The sequence below is a fragment of the Adelges cooleyi genome, unplaced genomic scaffold, assembly GCF_023614345.1.
Source record: "Adelges cooleyi isolate 19-005CV unplaced genomic scaffold, UGA_ACOO_1.1 ACOO_flye_CR_arks_rails_tigmint_CR_PRNA_30, whole genome shotgun sequence".
Taxonomy (NCBI): Eukaryota; Metazoa; Arthropoda; class Insecta; order Hemiptera; family Adelgidae; genus Adelges; species Adelges cooleyi.
In genome coordinates, this window is record NW_026095971.1 from 23,728,479 (window position 1) to 23,752,105 (window position 23,627).

The 23,627-nt window shown below is 31.1% G+C and overlaps 3 protein-coding genes across 5 annotated transcripts in view; 1 reads left to right on the plus strand and 2 right to left on the minus strand.

Moving 5' to 3' along the window:
• Position 1: 1 nt before the first annotated feature.
• LOC126839070 (5'-AMP-activated protein kinase subunit beta-1) lies at positions 2 to 2,026 on the minus strand. The gene is made up of 6 exons (XM_050574014.1): positions 1,526 to 2,026; positions 1,246 to 1,400; positions 627 to 720; positions 429 to 546; positions 247 to 359; positions 2 to 153 (listed from the first exon to the last, which is right to left on the minus strand). Exons 1-6 carry the CDS (start codon positions 1,691 to 1,693, stop codon positions 7 to 9), a joined length of 795 nt encoding a protein of 264 aa, XP_050429971.1. The 5' UTR covers positions 1,694 to 2,026; the 3' UTR covers positions 2 to 6.
• A 248-nt stretch (positions 2,027 to 2,274) lies between these two features.
• On the plus strand, positions 2,275 to 10,994 carry LOC126837961 (putative ATP-dependent RNA helicase TDRD12). Of its 2 annotated transcripts, XR_007685655.1 has the most exons (24): positions 2,275 to 2,708; positions 2,996 to 3,110; positions 3,185 to 3,346; positions 3,616 to 3,774; positions 3,869 to 4,018; positions 5,232 to 5,451; positions 5,520 to 5,663; positions 5,770 to 5,957; positions 6,029 to 6,154; positions 6,253 to 6,401; positions 6,503 to 6,682; positions 6,815 to 6,998; positions 7,077 to 7,256; positions 7,354 to 7,582; positions 7,650 to 7,797; positions 7,877 to 7,996; positions 8,072 to 8,213; positions 8,293 to 8,403; positions 8,474 to 8,794; positions 9,069 to 9,445; positions 9,560 to 9,687; positions 9,749 to 9,850; positions 9,915 to 10,100; positions 10,903 to 10,994. XR_007685655.1 is itself a non-coding variant. In XM_050571998.1 (23 exons), the coding sequence occupies exons 1-23, from the start codon at positions 2,677 to 2,679 to the stop codon at positions 10,034 to 10,036; spliced, it is 3,789 nt and encodes a 1,262-aa protein (XP_050427955.1). In that variant the 5' UTR covers positions 2,275 to 2,676; the 3' UTR covers positions 10,037 to 10,206. The 2 variants fall into 2 exon arrangements, 1 of the variants encoding a protein (XP_050427955.1); XM_050571998.1 differs by lacking the exon at positions 10,903 to 10,994 and having other exon boundaries at positions 9,915 to 10,206.
• Positions 10,995 to 19,919: 8,925 nt separating this feature from the next.
• The window catches only part of LOC126837960 (rho GTPase-activating protein 7), a 98,292-nt gene continuing 94,584 nt past the window's right edge, over positions 19,920 to 23,627 (minus strand). For both annotated transcript variants that reach the window (XM_050571997.1, XM_050571996.1), the window contains 5 exons: positions 23,291 to 23,602; positions 22,834 to 23,207; positions 22,614 to 22,765; positions 21,442 to 21,897; positions 19,920 to 20,790 (listed from right to left, as the gene is read on the minus strand). In XM_050571997.1, coding sequence (XP_050427954.1) covers positions 20,676 to 20,790; positions 21,442 to 21,897; positions 22,614 to 22,765; positions 22,834 to 23,207; positions 23,291 to 23,602 — 1,409 coding nt within the window. In that variant the 3' untranslated portion in view covers positions 19,920 to 20,675. The remainder of the gene's footprint in view (positions 20,791 to 21,441; positions 21,898 to 22,613; positions 22,766 to 22,833; positions 23,208 to 23,290; positions 23,603 to 23,627) is intronic.

A 23,627-nucleotide genomic window follows, 5' to 3' on the forward strand; every position in this document is an offset into this window, starting at 1 on the left:
CCATAATCAAATTGGTTTGTACAATAGTGTGGTAACGTATTTTTTTCGGTAACGGTGTGTTGCACTCAATACCATAACTCCGTCTTTGATCGAAAGAGCGTACAAATGGTTTAACATCACGTGATTGGGTTCAGGAAGGAGTGTCGGTTCGCACTAAATAATATAAGACATAATATTATATCTCATTATGTAGGTACGGTAATTATACAATGATAAAAACCAATTGTAGAATAAATCAACAATTACCGATAACGGAGTGTCCTTGTTCAGTATCACTTGCAACAGATGTGGAGGTAATATCGGAGGGCCGGAGACTTTTTGCCAAGGTACCGAAGAAGGAATGTCTTGGGAAAATCCACCTAAAATCGAATAATATAATATTTTAGTAGGTACAATATCATTATGAAAAGTAGTTTTCTTTAATTCACTTTTTTCGTTGCCGTTTTCACCAATCGAATCGACATCCAACGCTTGAAACACTTCAAAATCGGTTTTTCTCACTACCACCTTATTATTAGTTATGCCTGGATCGCCGTCAATCATCGACTATGGTATAAAAAAAATATACTTTTACTTGAAGTTTTCGAGTTTCCGTTTTATTATTATTATTATTAGATTAAACTTACAACTTTAGGATCACAACGCCAGCTTCCGTCAACACAAAATTTATACTGATGTTCGCCCTCGGGTAAATCAATTATAGTTACGAAATCGTTGTGACTGCAAACGTAAAAAATAGACAATGATAAAATTGTAATTGTGTGAATCAATGTGAATCAAAAGCCGTCTAGTGGTTCCTTAAATATAATTCAGTGACCTGTGATCGGTCGATTAAATTTCAATGAACCACTAAACCTATTAATATTTTGTCTAATCTGGTAAAGCACTAGATAATTTAAAGGCAATTAAGGACTAACAAGAGTTTGTTATCTTTGTACATTGTTTGATTTTATTATAGCCTGTTATTAAATTAAGGCTTAAGGTACAGTAAATGCATTATAATACCTGATACAAATTAATCAGATGTACGATTATCACTACCTTTAGTACTGTTTTAACACTATACAACACTCGAATACTTATGTTATTGCAAATAGCACGTAGATTTATGTTATGAAACTTGAAAGGGGAATAAACTATCAGAGTAAGGCGTCAGCGCTAATCATTGATGGTTGGAAATTCGGCGACGCCATTTATTTACTAGGATTGTATAGTTATTAATAAAATCTACATTTTGAGTTTTACCTTTGAACCATTGGAATGGGTTTCCATTCAGAAAAAGTACCGCTGATGAATACTTGTTTGCCTCCACCTTCCCATCTGAACACTGTCGGTAACATTTTATTTTCGGTATCATTTGCAGACAACGATCTCGGTATGCCGTCGGTAAAATCATCGTCCTTTTGAAAAGAAAACATTATTATTTATTGTTTTTAGACAACGAGCTATGCACCATTATTATTATTAAAAGTAGGCTTTAAACTAAACGAATGTCTAGTGAAATCAGTAATAACTATTATCTTACATTCGACTTGGGTGCAGTTTTTGTAAACAACGGTTTTGTTTCGTGCAACGCGTTCGGATCTAAATTTTTATCAAACACAAACGCTTGACTTTGTACTTCCTTAGTCGGCGAAGACGGAACGATCAAACCCGCTGATTTGTGCCGTTGGCTTCCACTGGTGTTACCCATAACAATTGGTTTCTGATATCACAAATCACTGTTATTTGTGTGAAGGTTTATTGAAACGTTTTAATTCGGACTTTGAGTTCAAGAACAGAATATATATAAAAAAAAAAAAAACAAGTTAAAAACGACGGATCGCCGTTTTTCTCATATTCACATGACGCGTACTAGCAACACATTTTTACTAGTCCAATTCGGTTTCAATAGTATTTATGCAATATCGCAATCATTAAAAAAATATATAATGTATTATAATATGTTTATCATTATTTTTTTGTATTTTTTCTAACTTTAAAGGTCGCGCGCTGTGGTGGCTGTGATTTTCACAATATTTCTTATTATTGCAGTATTTACTGTTTACATGAAAATATTTAATGTGGACGACCTTGAAATCAGCTGTTTTCTGCTCCTCTGATAACATTGCGGTAATCTGTGGGAATTTGTGATTATCAAATTTTGCTGTGGTAACAGGTTGATAGTGTATATTACCACCATAGATATACATATATCGTTTATCTATGATTATCACAGCCCATAATAAAAAAATTCAAATCAAGGTTTGATTAGATAACATTGTTGTCTATTAACTACACGGTTTCATATTATTATAGTCTGCCTACTGGTAAATACACACTCAAAGCAACGTGTGTATTAATTTTTTTAAAAATAACCGAAGTTCCCATCATTGTCACAGTATTATTACACTCATTTATTGTTGCGCTAATATCTATTTTTCGGTTAATTTTAATAAAACATAATAATAATATATAGTAATATAAAGTGTTTTTAGTTTAAAATCGCCGAAATTATATCATACTTTTGCCGCCTTTTTGACGAAAAATTATATATTACAGTTTATTGTTTAACTTGCACAATGCTCTTGTATTGTAACTCTTATTGCAATACTGTCTAATCCGTAGCTGTTGTAATTCTAAATTTACTATAAATATTATATTATACAAATCTTATAGAAAAAAAAAACCATTAAAATGACAGGTATCCCGTTGCAATCGTATCCTGAGTAAGTAAATAGTTTAATGTTATATTATCTTAGTTAGGTACTAACCAAACTTAACGATTTTAAGCAATAAAGAAATTATTGATGTTTCAAAATTATTGTATAGCATGCTTAAATTTTTTTTTTTCATAATATTATAAGTTATGCGTTGTTGTAGGTAAGAATTTTTGTTATAAACAATTTAATAATTATTGTTTTGTTTAAACTGTACGAAAAAAGTTCTATGATAATGTTACTCTTTGTACAGTTATTAGTGAAATATATGTATTTGATTCATTGTTTTATTGTAGCTTATTTTATGACATTTCAAAAAACAACACTAATACTTTGCCTGTTTACGGTCCATTTGAAAAGTTGTTTATTAGCGATTGGGCTCATTCTAAACTGCATCCTTATATAGCAGAGGTAATCTTTCAGGTTTAAATCATTGATGTTTATCACTTGAAATAAATTAACCATAATATATTTATTGATTTCAGAACTTTGATAGGTTACATGTCAGACGAATGGAACCTATTCAACAAAACTCTTTCCAGTATTTAATGAACAAACAAAACTTATCGATGGTCGGTTTTTCAAAAGGAAAATCACTATCGTATCTGTCAAGTACAATCTCTTTAATTTTATATAACAATAAGGAGGCAAGTTTTCTTCAAAATTAATAATTTTTATAGTCATAGTTCAATTATTTTTTTAAATTAACTAAAACGCTATGTTTAAAGTCGAGAGATGGATAAAAATACAAATTCAAATTTAGAAAAGTTGATTTTTGTTCTTTTTTTAAAAATATAGTATGATTTTTTTAAACCAATATTTATTGAAAATAAATACACTTAAAATATAATAATACTAACTTTTAAACATTTTACTATATATTATGTATAATTTTTTTTTTTGTTATGTATTATAGGATAATTATACTTTGGGACCAAAATGTGTGATATTAAGTAGTTCATTGGGATCTTGCAGTGTTTTAGACAGCTTAGCTAAAGAATTGGTTAAATCGGTCCCTAATAAAAGTATCAAAATCGTTCACGCGTGTTCATCCATTTCAGTGCAGCAAACAATAGTGAGCAAACTTGACCTATGTGGCAATTTTTTAAATTATATATCCTAGCGTAAAATTGAGAGTACTTACAGATTTAATTTTTTTTTTTTTATAGGTATCTATACTTAACGGGTGCGATATTCTTATTGCCACGCCGTCAAGTTTTCAGTATCTGTTGAATAACATGAAACTGTTTAATTGGTCGAACTTGGAACATTTTGTTTTCGACAATATGGATCTTCTTTTAGGGAATTATAAAGAACAAGTAAATATGATTTACACAATTATTATACAGCAATTTAACTAGAGATACCATTCTAAGTATCATTTTTTTACTATACTTTTCGACAACTGAAGAAGTTATGACGTAATAACTTTATATAACTATATTATAGTTTGTAAAAGTTTATTTCATTCTTCGCCGGCATTGTCTTGGTCCGATAGTAGTTTGTTTCGCCAAATTGGAAATGTACCTTCTGTTCTTGTGATTAGTGTGGGCATTTTTTTAATTTAAGTTTTATCTAATCTAAAATGGATATTGAATGCCTGTTGACAACTTAAAAGTATACAAATATATTTTTTTGTGTATAAAAAAATTATTCTCGCAAGATGGTTTCCAGTAAATTGAAACTTCTCATTTGACTTTTGCATCTCAGAATTTTCTAATAATTGTTTTCAACTTAGTAGCTATCGAAATAGGCTTTGTAGATTTTTTTTTATCTCAAACCGTTTATTTTAAGATGAATTTTTGAAGATGTTGTAAGTACTTTTTTTTAATTACACGTTGATTACAATAAAAAAAAAAATAAACAAGTTATTTTCTAAATTTAAATGTCGTCAAGTATTGTTGTGGCTACAAGTGGTCTTTCTTTGGGCAGGCAACTATCTAGAGAGAGATAGAGAGACTACCATCCTCCGCTTAGGCGACTGAGCTAGGCTTAAAACCTGACCTCATTCAATAATAGCCATACAAAATAAATGATAATAATAACATAAAATGCAAAAAACAGCCAACACAGTGGCGTCGGGACATAGTAAAGACAAACCATTAGACCAAGCAGATTTTTGAGAAAATTGTGTATGTTATAATCCCACTATAGATCTACTATAGATCATCTCACTATATACTACCTTCAGTATTATTTTCAAATCTTAACTACCAAAACACTGCTTGTTAAAGTGAAATTAAAAAAAAATTATGTCACCTCTTCAAAACTCGCCAACCGTGTTCTTAAAATTGAAGGGGTAGGGGTGAACTTCTCTAATGTTTGGCTTACTTAAGTGATACCTTTTTAGCTCTCAGTTACAGAAAGTTAAAACGTTAAGACAAATCTGAGACGCAAAAGTCAAATAGGATACTTGTGGACCTTATTGAAATAACGGTCCAGCGATTGAACATATTTAGTCAAATATAAAAAAAACTTCAGATTATTATTATAAAACTTTGGGATGGTGACGACCGTATTCGCTGTTTTCAGATGTTATATTTCTTCAAATTGCTTTCAAAATTAAAAGAAGAAAAACCAATACAGTTCGTTGCGGCTTCGGTCAAGTGGAGTAAACACGTGGACGAATATTTGGATGCACTGTTTGTAAAATGGCAGTATGTTTTCGGATCACATTTAGAGGCGGCACGTTATATGAAAATAGGATTTCACGTTATACCGGCCGTTACAGACAAAATGAAAAAAATTTCAAGTATAAATTGAAATTAACACCCGTTGTGAAATGTTTTACTATATAGCATTTATCGATGTTAATTTTAGAATGTTTGAAAGAGAACATCGAAGGACGTCGGTGTATCCTGATAACATCGAGTTGCAAGGATCATAAAGAAATATTGCATTACTTAAATAAACACAATTCGGATTTGGAAATTTATCTGCCAGGAGATTTAAAAAGTGCAAAAGGTAAATTAATCGCATAGCAATTTAAACGGCGTTATTATGTTAAAAGCTCAATTTAGGTTCCGTGTAGTATAATGTAGTATTTCTACATTTTTTTTTGCCCCAATAGTTTATGTATCTCAAAGTTGGGAAAAACCATTGACTAAGAACAAATTCGTGTTGATTTGTAATGACGATATGCTGTTTGATTTCTACATCGACAGCGCCGACTGTTTGATACATTATGACATGCCAATTAAAAAACACAAATTTTCAATCAGATTTAGCGTTCTGCAAGTTTCCAGTACTAATTTTCAAGTAACTATTTAAATTTTAATAATAAATTATTATCAAGTAGTTTTATTCGTATCTTACATTTTTTTTTTTAGAAAAAGACTCGTAATACATATGTATTTTTAAACGAAAAAAATATGATGGACTTGCCTAAAATTGTACAACAAATGAAATTATTCGGCAACGGTAAAGTGAATCCAGTACTAGAAACACAGGCAAATGTATGTTAAGAGCTAGTATACATTATATTTTAATTTAAAATCAATTTAGTTTTAAGTAATTCAATGTAATGAATGTATTTTTTAAATATTTTGTTTAGCTTATATCCGAAGAGTTGGAGAAAACAAAGATAAACCTACTTTTTTGTCCAAACTTACAGCAATTCGGGCATTGTCCAAAATCGGAGTTGTGTCGTAATCGACACATTTTAGTCAAAGAGCTGGACGAACCGTGCGATAATATTCCAAAGTCAGTAGTATTAAGTAATTATTGTAAAAAAATTGCCCAATATTGTCGCTGACGTATACGTACAATACTACTACTAAAATACATATTTTGTATTTTTTCAGGTCTGGACTTGCTATAATAAAAGTATTGAATGTTTACGACGCGTCGCACATGTCTGTTAAACTTTTGAAATTAAGCAACACCAAAAGTGTTGAGGATTTCCCTTTTTGGTCGAATGTTGAAGATTATTCTTCCGTCGCTAGTTCCAAAGTCAATTGTTATTTTTCCAGTCAAAAACAACAGTAAGTGTTTATCGAAACCTCAATTTGTTAAAAATTATTTATGTTATTTGTTTTTTTTTTCTCATCTCGTGTAAGCCCCTCGATACCTTTTTTTTTATATTATTTAATGAATACATTTTTGTTACGTTCTAGAGTTCTTCATGAAAATCTAAAAATCGGCGACAAAGTAGCGGTGCAAATAGAAACGACCAACGGGTTTAGCGAAGGCATTTACGAATATTTCAGAGCTATTATTTTGGACATACTCGACAACGACACTCTGAATCCGAAAGCAAAAGTCAAACTGATCGATCAAGGGTGTGTGGACACGGTGTCTGTAAGTGTTAAAATATCGTTTCTCGACTGTGATGTAATTAATTTTATATTCGATGAATTTATTAATTGTCTCGCTTAGAAATGGAGGATATTCGTTTTGCCCGAAAGGTTAAAAAGTTTGCCCACGAGTACGGTGGACCTGATTTTAGCTTGCGTGAAACCCGTCGACTACGATAAAACCTGGTGTCCCCAAGCCAACATTCTTGTCAAAAAAGATCTACAATACATAGAAGATTGCCAAGAGTCGTTGATAATAAAGGTTAGAATATTGGTTGTTTGTTTTTCTCGTGCTATCGGTAGGAATTGTCAAAAATTGTATTAAAATCCTCCATTGGTTTTCGGCATTTTTTTTTTAGATTAAAATGGCTTTGGGTACGACCGTATGGATGGAACACTTGTATAGGAAATATTGGCACGCGAAAAAAAAAATATACGTCAATGAACTAGTATTGCCCGATTTATTAGTCGACAAGGGATATGCCGATAAAAATTTCGACCACATTGACAAACTTGTTGAATTAAGTAACTCAGCTCAAATGAACACACCGTCGGGTTTAAAAAAAATCCTCACAGAGGATAATAATTGTAAGTATAAGAGAGACACTATATTGAGGGACTATTTTTATCGATACAAGACAACATTTATTTCCAGACGAATTCACCCTAAATGATTACATGTCTTTTTACAAACTGCCGACGCCCCAGTGGGCACATTTAGAAAAAGATGTTTGTTTTGTATCTATAGGCTACGTCATAAGTCCAAGACAATTTTTTGTTTGTAACACAAAATTCTACGACAGGTAATTGTTAACCGTACAATTTTAAAAACTCACATAATATTAAAATAAACTCTTATTGTTATTTTTTAATTTTAAATAGTTTGGAAAATCTGCAAAAAAAAATCGACAGTTACATTGAACAAAATCTCGCAGAGAAATTAATTCATATCGTTAAAGGAGCCATATGCTTAGCTAGAAATCCACACCTAACCGCCACTCAGTAAAAAAATATTTATAATTATTTGATTTAAAGATTATAAAATTAACTATATATTACATATATTATATTATATAGATATAACCGTGCCATGGTCACAAGCATTTTGGATAACAATTATGTGGAAGTTCTATTCGTCGATCATGGAGAATTTCTCGACGTTAAGCGCAATAGTCTACGCACTATACAACCGAATATGATATCTGACTTACCGTTTCAAGTGAGTGTTTTAAAAATACTTTTTTTTTGTACAAAATTTGAAAAAAAATTTGCTCAATCAAAATTTGTCTTTTGTGTAGATTGTCGAGTGTAGTTTGAGTGGCATTAACGAGAGTGTACCCGACGAAGACGACCTTTTAGAGTTGACTAATTACTTTTTTCAATTAACTGAAAACCCGATGTACCTTAAAGTGAGTATCGAATTAGTTACTTGCCGATTTGTTTTCCATAGACTTGTATGAAGTAAGTTTAACTGTTTAGGTAGTCGACAACGTAGTAAAAGCAAAATTTACAGACGGCAATCTTTACGATGTAATACTATACGACGAGAATATAACCGTGAATTTGAATTTCATGGATTTATTTAAACGCCATTGCAATGAAGTCCAAATGAATAGGGTCGTCGGTGTTATTGACGCGCTAAGTAGCGATTCTTGTCAAGAAGATAACAACAAAGAATACAATGAAAAAGACAAACCGTATCAATTTGATATCGAAAAATTACTAGATTCGACGGACGTTGAAGATATCGAAGCTGAAATTGAGTTGCTAAATTCATTTGGAAAGTCAGTTTTAGGAGAGGTTAGAGTAATTGAGCATCTCAAATTTAAAACATACTCGTAGTTGTGATGATGCACGCAAAATCGACGACCGATTTCATGTGAATTTTCCGAATAACCTACGATAATTATTACCCTCATTGTGTCCGTCCAAGTTAGGTTACGGTACCCGTCGTTGAACCCACATGGAATCGGTCGTCATTTTTGTTGTGAACGCCTCAAAATGTGGCGTATGTTAAAAATTCATTTGTAAAAAAGTAACAAATATTTGAAATTATTTATTTTTTTTTTTTTAGGAATACTTAAATCTTACTCAAACAGTGTCGGAAGATAAGAAAGAAAACGACGGGCTGCTGACGATTAGAGAAATCGCCGAAAACGATGATTCGTGTTCAGAAAAACCAACCGAATTGACCGTTGACGTTGAATCCGAATCGGATGAACTGAACGAGAAATCTGAGAAAGCGTGTACTCGAAAAACAACGATAAGATCTAGACGAAACGCGCCAGAACGTAATCAACCTTTTTGCTTGACCTGCAACACGAACAACGCAGAATCGATTGTACCCAAGTGTGTTTGGTACCAAGACGTTTCTTACGTGTACTTAAAATTCGATATTTTGGAATTTGACTCGTTCCACGTTGAATCCAATTTGGAATCGATCACGTTAAGGTACACATTATTGTATTATTAAACGTGATACGTATTTTGTTTTATTGTAAATTTATTTTTCATATGTATAAAATGTACCATTTATGTTTTGTGTCGTAAAATGCATTTTTACAGTGTACGATGCAAAAACGGCTCGTATCTATTCAAAGCGGTGTTGTTCGGATTGATTAAAGATGAAAACGTGTCGTACAAACGGAATTTTCAGGGTATTTACGTTAAAGCGGAAAAAATGATCAACTCGAGTACGTTGCGGTTACTAAATAATTAGTAAATGATTTAATAATTTATTGTAAAACGTCGTAGGTTACAAATGGCCGCATTTGTTTACTTGCGGCAGACGACACAAGTATTTGACGTACGACCTGGATCACGTTGAAGCCAACAACTACACCGCCTGGATAAAATGTAAATTTGTGATTCAATTTTGTATTTTTTACGACAGAGATTAATGTATTTGTTTATTTTTCAGCCATCAATAAATGGAAAATGATGGCTATCGGAGTACCGTTGGAAAACACTGAAGATTACGAGTCGGACTTAAGTGTTGACGACGTCGACTCGTATGATGTATTCGAAGACGCGTACGATTAATTTAATATTTTCTTCGCGATTCACAACAGTTCCTGTGGCGATACGGTGGTAGAAGCGGTTATAGGTGATAAGTGTTTGAACTTACCGCTTTGAAAACCATTATTTTGCTAAATTTGAAGAAAACAGAATTACAATCATAATAAAGCTTTTGTTATTGTATATTTTCTAAAAGGTTATTTTTATTTTAAAATTTCTCTTTTAACAGTGACACATAATTTATAATCCTCAATAAGGGTAACAGTTTTTCGATAAAACATTTTAATCAAGTTACTCTAATTTAACCCTTTTTTAAATAACTAATAATATTGCACAAGATGCAAGTCATTTTGGAGTCATGAAAATTTTGTTGTATTTTGAAACATTTTTTTTTTTAACATTTCACATTTTAAGATATTTTTAAACATTTAAAAAAAAAATAATATTTTAGGTATATAAAATCTATATTATACTTTATGAACTTTTTGAAAACCATTGCAGCGAATTAAACTTTTCCGTTATAGAATGCGCTAAACAAATGAAAGACCCAAAGACAAAAAAAGACTTGGAATATTGAGAACGGCTAAGACTGAAATACTATCGACCCGACTATTAAATAGTCTAATGATAACATGTTAGACATTATCAACATATTATTATTAGACTACACAGTCGGATTAACTGTATTTCCGTCTTAGCCGTACCCGATATGCCAATTCTCAACTATCGTTACGTCTTTCCTTTGTTAAGCGCATTCTTTAACGGTTGAGTTTATTTTTCTGCAATGGTTTCTTCACAACGTTCACCAAAAAGTCTGCATAATATAAAATACAAAAGAAAAAAAGCACAAACTTTGAATATTTAAATATAAATAATATATGTTATTATAGGGAGACCCCGATGTGGTGCAGTTGTCGATGAAACGATTAATTTTTGGCTTCGATGTGCAGCCGAACAGGTATTGAAGAAACTATTTATTTCGCTTTACTTTTTAGATTTCATCAATTTTAATAGTATATTACATATTATTATGTGCTATTTTTTTTTTTTTTTTTGGGCACTTTAAACATCTTTCGGATGGTAATAATATAGTTAAACACTTCTGAAGACGCATATGCTGTTTGATAACATTAAATAACTAATTAGTAGTACTGTAGAAAAAAACAACATGAGATACATATTTTAATTTTTTACAAATGAAAATAATTTCCTTAAAATCGACTGCTTTGTGGTTTCGCAACGAAGATGACCAAAATAAAAATATGATTAAATGTGAAGTTAATATTGTTTACATTGTTCTTGATCTAATCCAATTTTTTCTACAATCACTGGACGAATCTTCTATTATCTGAAAACGGTCGTGGTTTTTTTTTAAAATTAATTTAGAAAGTATTTAAATTTTAATAACAGGTATGCCAAAAAGAACACATTAAGCTTTAAGTTTTTAGTAAGCAGATTAATAAACTATATAAAAATTAATCTAGACGTTATTTCAATATTTTCTATACAACACAAGTGCACTTTAAATTTAAAAAAAAAACAATTATTTTAAATACATTAATTATTACAATATAGAAGTTTCAGATACTAATAATTAATTTTCAAATCGAGTGAGTGATAGAACTTAATAATTTACAAGTTGGAAAATTCATCAATTTTTTGGGCTAGAAAAAAAGTTTTAAGCAAAACATTTATCAGTCGATTAATGAATTTAATTGGAATTATTAAGTGACGATTCTGACTTTAATATAAAAATATAAAAACCATTTTTTTAACAAACAATAACTATTAAAAACTTATTTTGATTTATGACACGAATTTCATTTGTAATATTCTTTGAGCTAAAATAATAACAGTTTCCTATAGATAAGAATGGCTGTTTGGGGGGAAAACTTTAACCTTTATATTGTAAATGCTAGGTATAAGCTAAACACCTATAATAGTTTTAAAATATTAGTAAAAATTACTTTGGCTTCAGTATTCTCTTTCAGGTGCAGTTAGTTGGTCCGAATTAGCATTAGCAGTTTGGATAAAAGTTGTAGGCACATAATATAAGTATATGGAAAATGTTGCTGTTGAATTTTTCAGATGCGTCATTCTTGTTTAAATTGCACATTTGCACAACTATATAAATAAGTACTCAAGTTTATGTTTTGTAAAAAAAAAAAACCCACACAAACATAATATTTATCGAACAAGTGAGTATTTGTTTGTTTGTTTTTTTTTTCAATTTTGCAGAAAATAGGTTAAACAATAATAATTCTGCACTGCACAACACTATAACAAAATATTATACTTGACAAACTTCCATGCCATTAAATTATATATATCAAGACTATGGATCTCTGGTTTTATATGTTCTATTTAAAATGTGTAGAACAATATCTAGTACTATACATTAAAAAAAAAAACTGGGAAAACCCCTCTTAAAAGATCTTCCTGGACATCAATTTCATACTTTAGTAATGTTGTATTATATTGGTTTGGACTTTTAATATAATAACTATCACAAATTGACTGTTATATTCTGAAACTTATTATTTATAAAGTCACAGCAAGACCAACTTAAACTCTTTTATAAAAAGTTGAAATACATTACCAAATGGAGTAGACAATTGTGAAAAAATTTTAATTAAAATTTTTTAAGAAATAATATCTAGTTGAGAACAATAGCACGCATAACTTTTGATAACAATAATTATATTATTCCATTTTGTTGTTCTTAATATCTTATTGCCTTGTAAACGTCAAACTTTTAACATACTTTAAAATTGATAAAAATTAATATAATTTTGGAATACATTTTTAAGAGTAGTTTTTCCAGTTGGCCATCGATAAATAAAACACAATAACTAGGTACCTACTAATTATTATCATTTTTAGTCAAACCAAATGTTTAGGATTTTTTACTCATTTTATTAAGTTATTGTTCATTTACCAATCCAACGTCAAATACATATTATATCAGTGCATGTATCTGTGTTCCTTTTTTTTAATTACTGCTTATAAAATATCTTTTTAAACTTATAACATTATTTGGGTTTTTTTTTGTCTTTGCTTGAACGCTTATTGTAATAGTTTAGAAATTTGAAGGTTATATTAGTAATATAATAACTATAATATATATGTACACTCTTTAGGCATTATGATTGCTTTGGTCAGCTATTATATATTATATATTTATTATATCAATATTATTATATAAATTATATAATGGCCTTTGCTGCCGAGGGTAATAATAATAAAAAAAAATATATTTGTATTTAAAACTTGTTTTTTTTTTCTTATCTATTGTTAGAATAATGTGTTATGTAAGTATATCGAAATTGTTCGCAACTAAATGAGGAATAAATTAAAAATATTTTATACTCCTAAAAAAAATATTTTAGAGTACTATTAAGTAGTATTAAGGGTGTATATATATATCAATGTTTTCACAATTTTTACATTCTAAGGCTTAAATTAGTTGGATAGTAGTTATTTTGTAAAAAAAAAAAATAAATACCGGTTTATTCCTCTTTTTCTAATGATGATTTTGTATACAAGCAACATTTTGTTTAAAACTGATATTTATACCTTAAAAAAATTAAAAACTAAAAAAAAAAATCTTTTAAAAATTGATACCTACAAAATGATTTATTTTATAAAGACCACATAATGGCACCTTAAAATTGCAAACAGTAATTTGCTTTGTATCTATTTTTTTTTTGCATTAGGTAAACAAAAGTCGGAGGAAAAAAATTATAAGAGTATTACACGTCAGTACAATATGTAATTTTTTGTATAAAATAGTTTAAACAATAATAACAATAATGAAGTAAATGTCTGGTGTTATTTCTGAATTAGAAAAAAACATTTTTTTCTTTAGTGTCTTTAATCTCAGCTTCAGTGTACATTATTCATTGAATTTTTAAATTCCTCAATGGATACTTAACGTTAATATTTTTAAGTGTAAATATAAATCTTATACTTTTCACCCCAATCAATGCACGTTTTTCATCATTATGTTGTTACATTATTGTAAACGATTTTTTTTGGAATTAATTTAAAACTGCATTCAAGTTATTTTTGAAAATAACACACATTTTATTATTATTTTTTCTACATACCATAATGGTCAATTTATCGTTAGCAAACATTTAATTTGATTTATAAACATTTTTGGATTTAGCGGATATGCTTCATAAGGAGTCAAACGGTCAGTATATATGTTTTGAATATATATACTAAAAAATTTTATACCTGTTAAGTGTAATTTTTCTTCTTCTTAATATTGTTGTTGGACACGAGCTTGATATTTTATTTCTAGAATGTCTTAATGGCTAGTAAATTGTGTGCAATTTTAAAAGTATCTACTTTAAAATAACCTAGTGTTCTGATAACTCTGAATGTTTGTAGAAGACAGAAGTGTAGAAGAAAAAGCAAAAAAGATGGGCCAAATATGTGCGAAATGTTTAAAGAAGTGTGCAAATAAAGGCGAAGATGCTGTGTGTTGCATACCTTATTTTTGTTGTATTGTATGTAGTTGCCGTGACTCAAAACCATTGAACACCTAGGTAGGCTATTCCTTATTTAAAATGTTTCTAATTAAAAAAAAACTTATATAATTACTATTGTAGTTCACTGTGGTAATTATTAAAATAAAGTAACTTTTTTCCGATAAAGGAATATAACAAATTTGATGTAATACGTTCAGATTTATAAAAACAAAAGCACATATTTAATGCGCCATTAGAAATTAGATGTTAAATAATTGATTTAGCTGAAAGAGTTTAACGCAAATCTTTATTATACTAAATTTTCCAAAATAATTTATACATTACTTGTGAATAACATATTTTAAAAGGAAATTTATTTAATGTATCATATGAATATACACAATTCCTTTCGATTCCCATACAATCGTTTATCAAATTGTGTATAAAATGTATTAAAACCAAAAATAATGTATTTCACTTAACCGTAATTAACTATTACTATTTAGAAATGTTTTGCCTTTTTGTTAATTACACATTTTAATTATTATTGACTGAAAATCACACATTTGTTTACTCATTTTTGTGTATTGAAGACAGTAATATTATTACTGGAAACATTTTTACAACAAAAAATTAAGTAAAAATATAGCTATAAATTCGTGTTTGACAAAACTATTATGTTTTAGAGGAACTCGTCAAAAATTAATATTACTTATGTTACATAAGTTATGTAAATAGGTATAGTTGATTTAACCAAATTGTCAGTTAACCATTTTAATTTCCCATACTAATTTTAAAATTCTTAAGATTAAATTTATAATTTATTTTATCATTTAGATTTCTATAATCATGTTTTAAAACTGCAACTCATCCGATTCTTACACCATGTCACACTGTCAACCTGCTGAGCAGTTCACTTTAATAAACATTCTATTATTATTATCTATCAGTTGTCAAGCAAAGGAGTGTGGTTGTTTCATAACGTTTTTCAGTGTCTAAAACATTATCCAACAAAAACTGTAACCATGTTAACGAATGCGCATATATTATATGAAACAAAATTCAAATCTATAACATGTGAAAAAAAATATACAGCTACAATTAAAATAGGTAGTAAAATCGTCAAACCAGTTGAGCAAAGACAGAAATATACATTTTATTATAAAACTAATATTCTAATTTCTTATACAAGTGTAAAAATAAATTATAACAAATAAAAAATACAATTTAAACAATTAATATTGTACAGAATAGAGAACAAAATATAATTCAAAAACAAATGTTAAATATTATGTAAAAAAAAAACATATATATAACATATATGTTTTATATGTAAGAAAAATCAATCAAAAAACGAAAACATGGTAAATAATAAACTTTGCGAATTAAATGTATACAAAAATCAAAAAATTATTACTAAAATTTAATATTTAGTAAACAAAGCAATAAACGAAAAAAACAATAGTTTTAAGGTAAAATTGAACTGAAAAAGTAGGATAATAGTAAAACAAAGCGTACAACAAAAGCTAAACATAACAATTAACAACGAACCCGTATAAGTTCGTCAGGGGTACAGTCCATGAGCTGATTTATGGAAAACTTGATCTGAAAAAATAGTAACAGTGAAACATAGAGCGTGTACAACAAAAGCTAAACATGACAATTAACAACGGACCCGTATAAGTTCGTCAGGGGTACAGTCCATGGGCTCTGCGTCCGTCGATTCCCAGTCCATGGGCTCCGCGTCCGTCGATTCCCAGTCCATGGGCTCCGCGTCTGTTGTCGATAGTTCCCAGCTCGTGGGTTTATCAACATGACGCCAGTCCATTGGCTCGTGGTTTGAAGTCCCGGAAATTAGGCCAGCCGAAGCTGGCGGTGTATTAAAGAGCCATTTCATTACGGACTCCTGTTCCATCCTCAGTACGTCCCACTGGGAACGGCCAGGAATCGACCGAAACGGCGAGGAATGCTCTTCAGGCATCGCGTAAAACATACTTGGGGAAAAAATTACTGGTGTGTGTAGAAAATTGTAGAAAATTGTGCGTAATTGAAACGGTGGCGGGCAAGTGAAAAGTAAACGTATTCAAACGTCGAGGGTAGCTAGACAACGGCAGAGAAAACTAGCCTTGACGACCAAAAATACATAATTACTTGGATTATTATTTATTACCGTCTTTTAATAGAACGGTTACTATGATGATTGAAATAACCTTTTGTTTTTTTTAAATAGTTTATTCAATTTAAATTAATATATATTTTATACTTCAAAAATCTGTATTTAAGGGGCAATTTGAGTTGAAAATTTAGAAGATAATACTATAAGATGCAATGTTCAACAAATGACTGAATTTTTAAATCTCATTCTAGCCTAATTGATTGTTGTCCTCATCTGTTGGTAAAGTTTGTCCGTTCAGTATGCTTAAGTCGCCTGTTAAATGATATTATAAATAACTGGGCGACATTGTCTTTTTGAATAATATAAATATAAAACGCTGCCTTTTTTTTTTTTGTAATTACTGATATACAGGGTGATCCAACTAACGTAAGACACTCATTTTCTCGGAAAATATGAATATTTTGAAAAAACATTTTTTCCTATTCTTTTAGGTATAAGTTTTACTACATTTTTCAATGCTTCGAAAATTTTTATTTTCATCCCTTATACGATAAAAAGGGTCTAAGTTCACGTTTTCAAATGGCAACATATGTTTTTAATTCCATAAATTTGTAGGCAAAAAATTTAAAAATATGTTATCGTTTGAATTATTAATTTTTATCCATCTAGTCGTTAGCTATGACTTTGTAAAGATATTACATTTTCTCTTAAATATTGTTATATTTCTTTGGTTTTCCAAAGACCGGGAGCCAATAAAATACTTATTTATGATCGCATTGTCCGATAGATGAGTACACAGATAACCAAACACAATAAAATGTTTTGTGATATTTTGTTTGACCAGCGTTTCATATTTATAGATTACCGACTTTTCTAACACACCGTCATGACAGGTAGGTTGACAGACCTATATTGACAGCAGCTAACGAATGGCTATTTAACCATAAAAATCAAAAACCGTGGTACAAGTAGGTTGATAACTGCTGCTATGATGATAATACAAAATATTATTATCATTAGTTATCATATTTTTCTACTATCTATGTTCTACATTCAACAAGTAACAGCACAGTACAACAGATCATTATTATGCTATTTGAAAATTATAATTTTTAGTTTTTATAGGTAGTAAACAATAGCTTTAAAATTTGGCTTACAATCTCATAAGTGCATACATTGAATAGACACGCGTCGAGAAGCGTTACTATTATTTGTTTAGTTATGTTCAATTTATTCAAAATATGTTCTGTGCTCAAATAATTGTTTTAAACAATTTACACTAAATAAGGAATTTTGGATTTAATTTGCTTACTAGTAAAATGTAAAATTACTAACATTTTTTAATTAAGTTTGCAATTTCTCATTTCACTAATGGAAAACGTGTGAACTTCGAAGTCGAAATTTGTTAGCGATGAGGTTATGTACAAATAATAAATATAATGTGATTTTGTACAAATAATAAAATATATTATTGGTACTGGTCACTCGATTATTCCGTGGTAACTGATGCATAGTTTAGATACTAGATTGTTATCCGAGATAACCAGCTAATGACTAGCTCCAGCTAGATTAGGTTAAAGTGTAAAGTCCGTTATCCGTAACAGTCTACCTTTCGTCTAATAATGTATGGTTATTTATTATATCTGATTATGATACGGAATGCGTTAACATCAAATTATTATTATATTTGATGTGATGACCGTCGTAATAAAACTACTTGTCTTTGTCGAATCGAATGAAATTATTAAGAAATATAGACAAAAATTCAAATCTTTACAAAGTCATAAACAGCGAACAATGTTAATTTTCATCCATTTGGATGAAAATTAACATTTTTTTAGATTTTTTGTCTTTATATTTATGGAATTTAAAACATATGTTCCCATTTGAAAAAACGAGGTTCGTACTTATTTAACGTATAAGGGTTGAAGATAAAATTTTTCTAAATATTGAAAAATGTAGCTAAATATGTACCTAAAATTTTAGGGAAAAAAAAATTCGCAAAATATTCATACTTTCAGAGAAAATGAGTGTCTTACGTTAGTTGGATCACCCTGTATATATCATGTCAAGTTGACAGTATTCTCGAATCGGTTATCATTCTTTTTTTCAGGATTTTTATACACAGATGTGTCAACATATTTTTATATTTTCTACTGCGCTGTATCGTTTGATTATTTACAAAACAAAATAATATAATAACAAACTTTTCACAAATACCGTTGAAAATATACAGAAAATTACTAAAATATAATATATTATATACCCATATGTGTACCTTTCATATAATGTGCAAAATTTAGATAAGCAAATAATTTGTTCCACTGTTGTTACCAAAACCTAATACCAGGTTTTACAAAACGGCAAACAACTTTTTCCTCTCCAAAAAATAATTCTGTCAATTTTGTTATCACTGTTGATGTAAAATTTTTCCAAAATTGAAAACCATCTCAAGGTTAGAATTAAAAATTGTTTTTTTTTTCTATATAGAATGTTTTAATTATATCAAAAACCTTACAAGGGTTAAAGTGATATGCTCATAATCTATCTAAATATTATAGCTTTTAAGTAAGTACATGTATTTAAAATAATGGCGGTCGTTTGCAATTTGGAGAAAAAAAATTTGAAACATACATACATAAAATACCTAACAAGTTTTAGAGTTGGATTTCAAGAAATAACGAATTTCTGAACTTTTAGTTCTAAAGATATTTCAATTACCTCTTGCGGGAACGAAAATAGCTTTAGAGGTCTAATAACTAGAAAAAACTTGTTATTTGTTCACCTTAAAATTAGACGGCATATCTAAAATGGCTACTAAATCAGTTTAACTTGAAAAAAATTCAGTATAGATCAAGTAATTAATTAACAGAAGATCAAAAATGCGCTTTCACAAAAACGTTTAAAACAGGATGTCAATAAACCGAGAGTGGCAGATTTTAAGGCAGAGAAAATTGGGAATTCAAAGTATAAAACACATATATTTTTTTTTTTGTAAGTGGAATGGTCTTATTCGTTCATCATTGAAAATAGCTTCTCGGTTATTATAAGTCATTGTTTAGTTATAAGGACTGAACAAGAGTTTAGATTTTCTTACTCGTGTCTTACATTATTGGGATTCAATTATTTGTATTAAAAAAAAAAATTCAACCGTGAAACATAAAACAAATGTTTTGTATTTTATTTGCTTGTAAAACATAAATTTAACACAATAGTATTATATAATAAAGGTAACTATAGTCTAACAATAATTATCATACAAAAAATAACACGAAATACACTTACACAACATTTTTAAATTTAAATAAAATATAATTTAATATAATATTATTTGTATAAATAGTATTTTTTAAACATTTTTTTTTTTACAGATTTTTAAAGTTCAATCGCTTAAAAATAATTGGTAATCAACTTACCGAACTTCTATAAAGATTAAGTATAAGTCCTCTTCCATGTGATGTGTTAACAAATGACAACAATGGTCCCAAGTATTATTTATATATATTGTATAAGTAATGGTACGTAGTAGGTATTTGTGTTCGATAAAGTATAATTTTAATGAAACAAGTAAACGTAAAATATATTATAACATGCGAATCATATTATTTAGGTATTATAGGAACTATAGTTGGTACGTTTAAAACAATTATTGTAATTCACATCTCAATTGAGTACAAACAAAGAGGTTTATCGCAATAACGTTTCAGGCGGAATCGATTTTTTTTGTGTATTTTTAAATATAATAATATAAAGTTATATATGAATGAGAATAAAATGATATATTTATATATAAGGAATAATTCTATTAAACGTTAGTGCACTCTTAAATGATCAGTCTAACTTGTTATAACAATGGGGGTATTTAATTGTTTTGTTTTTTTCATCATCTTGGTTACAGAAATAAAAAAATAAAAAATAACCAGAATATGTATGTGGAAGTAAATGGTGGTACCTGCATAATATTCTATAGGTAGGTGAATCAACGAAAGATATAACAATAGATATTTACAAAATATAACAATAATAATAGTTAATAATATAAGAATATAAATACAACACTTTTTGTACATCAAACTTTACTCTCGGGTCCTTCGGCCGAGTGTTGAAACGATTTTCGGATTTTCGACAGGTATTTCGAAGTGATGTGGCCAAATATTTTGTTATACCAGTCGCAGGTCCTGCCCCTGGGTAACGAGTAAAAGTAATGTAACGTTAGGTAATTATTTTTTTAAAAATATTTTAATGTATGTGGAGGAAAAGACAGAGGAATAACAGGGCAGGACATATAATGCAGATGGGTGATGATCAAGTGTGTGAGGTTTAAAGGTTTAAGTACTTAGGTTCGGTGGTACAAAAAAATGTGGATGGCTGAAGTTGAGGGGAGCGTCGGGTGTTTTGTGGGACAGGATGACGCCTACACGATTGAAAGGTAGACGTTATCAGACTGTAGTGAGGCCAGCAATGCTATATGGGTCGGCATGTTGGGCAATAGACAAGAAAACTGAACTAGAGGATAGAATAAGAAATTATTACATAAAGGGGAGTCTAAGAGTTGCATCAATTGTGGGCGAAATGAGAGAGAATAGGTCGAGATGGTTCGGCCATGTTATGAGAAGAAACGAGGCAGACGCAGTGAGGGGTGTTATGATGATGAATGTAGAGAGAAAAAGAGGAAGAGGAATACCAAAGAAAAGACGGATGGAAGGAATACAGTGTGATATCTAGAAGATCCAACTCTATGAGATGTAGGACTAGGGTAGCCGGCCCATGTAGTTGGGATTGTAAGGAGAAGATAAAGAACAAGAAGAAGAATGTATTTATGTATGTCTTCTTACTTTGTATCGACCCTGGAGTGGTGCAACACTCTAGACTTGCCAGAACCGCACGGCTCTATCAGATATCTGGAAGCCAAGACGATACCGCGAACCGCGCCTTTTGGTAATTTGGCATCCGGATGTTCGACGGACGTCTCGACGATGGCACAACCGCCTTTATTCAAATCGGTCCTCCACGACCGGATCACGCAAAAGTCTTTGATCAAATGCGGTTCCATTGTAGTGTTTGTGTACTGGTAAAGTTCCGCTTGCGTGTCCATTTTCATCACCACTCGCGCCGAGACCAGTTCTTTGTCCCAGACCTGTCGTTCCCAGAGTATGCGAGTAAGCACCTCGGTGGGTGGCGCCTCGACTTCGGTGCAAACGCGCCAAAGTCTCAACGGATGTCCGTCTCCGACTTTTTTGTAGGATATGTCGACGTTCTCGAAGCTTCCCATCGAGACCCAACCTCTGTTTCTGAGGAACAAACAAAAAAAAAAATGGGTTAGTTTTTCATTGAAGGAACATTTAGATAATATGCCTTATGGTACTTGGAAGGCTGGAACACGAGTATAAGACTCATTCAAGTCAAAAAACCTATTAACCTGTTGGTTAATTTGAAAGTTTGACTTTCGTATCGCTTCAAGCGTGTCGACCGAGAGAGGAGGGGCAGGGGAAGTGGATCAGCCGATAAGGGATCAAGAAAGGGAAGGTATTTCCTAGCCTACTCCTACCTTCCCTCCTATCCTCCACCGCTCAGGATATCTTATATCTTAACCCTAATCTTTTGTATCTCTTATCTCTTAAAGAGGCGTGAAAGAGCGTGACATGAGGCGCCAATTTTTGGCAGACACGTCAGAAAAGAATCACTGTAAAGAAGCGGATAGAGAATACTTAGCTTTTAAGTTTCAAAAACCGACCATTATTTGTGTTATATGCAGTTGATATAAGCTATAAGCTATGATTGAACCTTAAAAAAGGGACATGAACATGAACAGTGTGCAGTCAGGAGTGATTTCATAGTTTGGATAGAATTTATTTTGAGTTGGGATAGAGAGATGTTACTGGGGTGGTCGGGAATGACGAGAAGCATGAAATAAGATGACCAAAATTGGTGATCACTCTTGACGGAATTGAGATTAAGACGAAGTCGTTCGAAGCATAAAAGATCGAACAAGTGATTGTGTGCTTACTTGTCTTTGACTTCTTTGAGGAGAGCGTTGGTGCATACGTTTAAGTAACCCTTCCAGTCGTGGCCCATTTCAGCTCCGAGATCTTCCAGATTTATCGGGATGCTCTCGTCCATGTAGCTGAAGTGACATTGGCTCATAATGTCTTCGGACATCTAAACCAAAGAAAAGATAACAATTATTATTCCGAGCCCGTCTGTGGAACACTGTTGAAATGCCGCACCACATATAGCTCCCTATACTGCTTGATGAGGAATAGCAGACAGTCGTGAGCCGATTTGTTTTGTCCAAGTTGTTTGGAGTCCGGTAAGCCCATGTTGGTCTGGTTGCGCCGTGGCGATACGGATGACGACCTTTGAGAGCCTCCCGGACTGGACGGCGTCGAACCAGAACTACCGTGCGAACTGCCGTTGCCCAAGTGGAACAAAGACGGCGCTAGGCACACGGCGAGGTTGCTGGCAGACATTTGGTTGACGTCGCTCTTGGATGACACGCGGAACAAGAAGTCCAGCAGGGAGTACAGGGCTTCCCGGTGTTCGTCCGGCAATAACAGAACCGTGCAGTGAACTGCTTCTTTTTGCAAGTACACAGGAACGTCTGAAACCAGCACAATCCGATCATTAGATCCAGGTTTGAACTAGAAGGGCGAAGAGGTTTTGGAGTATAGAATGTGCACTTACGTTGAAAAATAGCGATAAAGCTCTCCGACAACTTGTTCGTGAGCAGGGCTTCCGGCAATTCGCGGAAGTACTGTTTGACCATGTCGGCTACGTCGTAGGCCTGATGGTTCTCGAACTTGACGTTGTCCGGGTCGGATTCGGCCAACTGTTTTAGGCGCTGTATTCGAGATTTCACCCCCGGTTTCCTGAACAATCCCACTTGTTCGAGAGCGTTGTCTTCGAGCCACCGAAAAGCCGTCTGTATGAAAGGCGGCAACGCCGATCCGTTCTTCTGGACGTTTGTGATCAACGGCACTCCGAATACAGTCTTGTCTGTGGCAAAAACAGGTTAGGTTAG

Coding starts and splice junctions, on each gene's coding strand:
- LOC126837961 (XM_050571998.1), top strand. CDS start 2,677: ATGACAGGTATCCCGTTGCAATCGTATCCTGA. Junction 3,111..3,184: donor TGCATCCTTATATAGCAGAG/GTAATCTTTCAG, acceptor TATTGATTTCAG/AACTTTGATAGGTTACATGT. Junction 5,664..5,769: donor AGATTTAAAAAGTGCAAAAG/GTAAATTAATCG, acceptor TTGCCCCAATAG/TTTATGTATCTCAAAGTTGG.
- LOC126839070 (XM_050574014.1), bottom strand. CDS start 1,693: ATGGGTAACACCAGTGGAAGCCAACGGCACAAATCAGCGGGTTTGATC. Junction 721..1,245: donor CCCATTCCAATGGTTCAAAG/GTAAAACTCAAA, acceptor TTACGTTTGCAG/TCACAACGATTTCGTAACTA. Junction 154..246: donor ACAAGGACACTCCGTTATCG/GTAATTGTTGAT, acceptor TATATTATTTAG/TGCGAACCGACACTCCTTCC.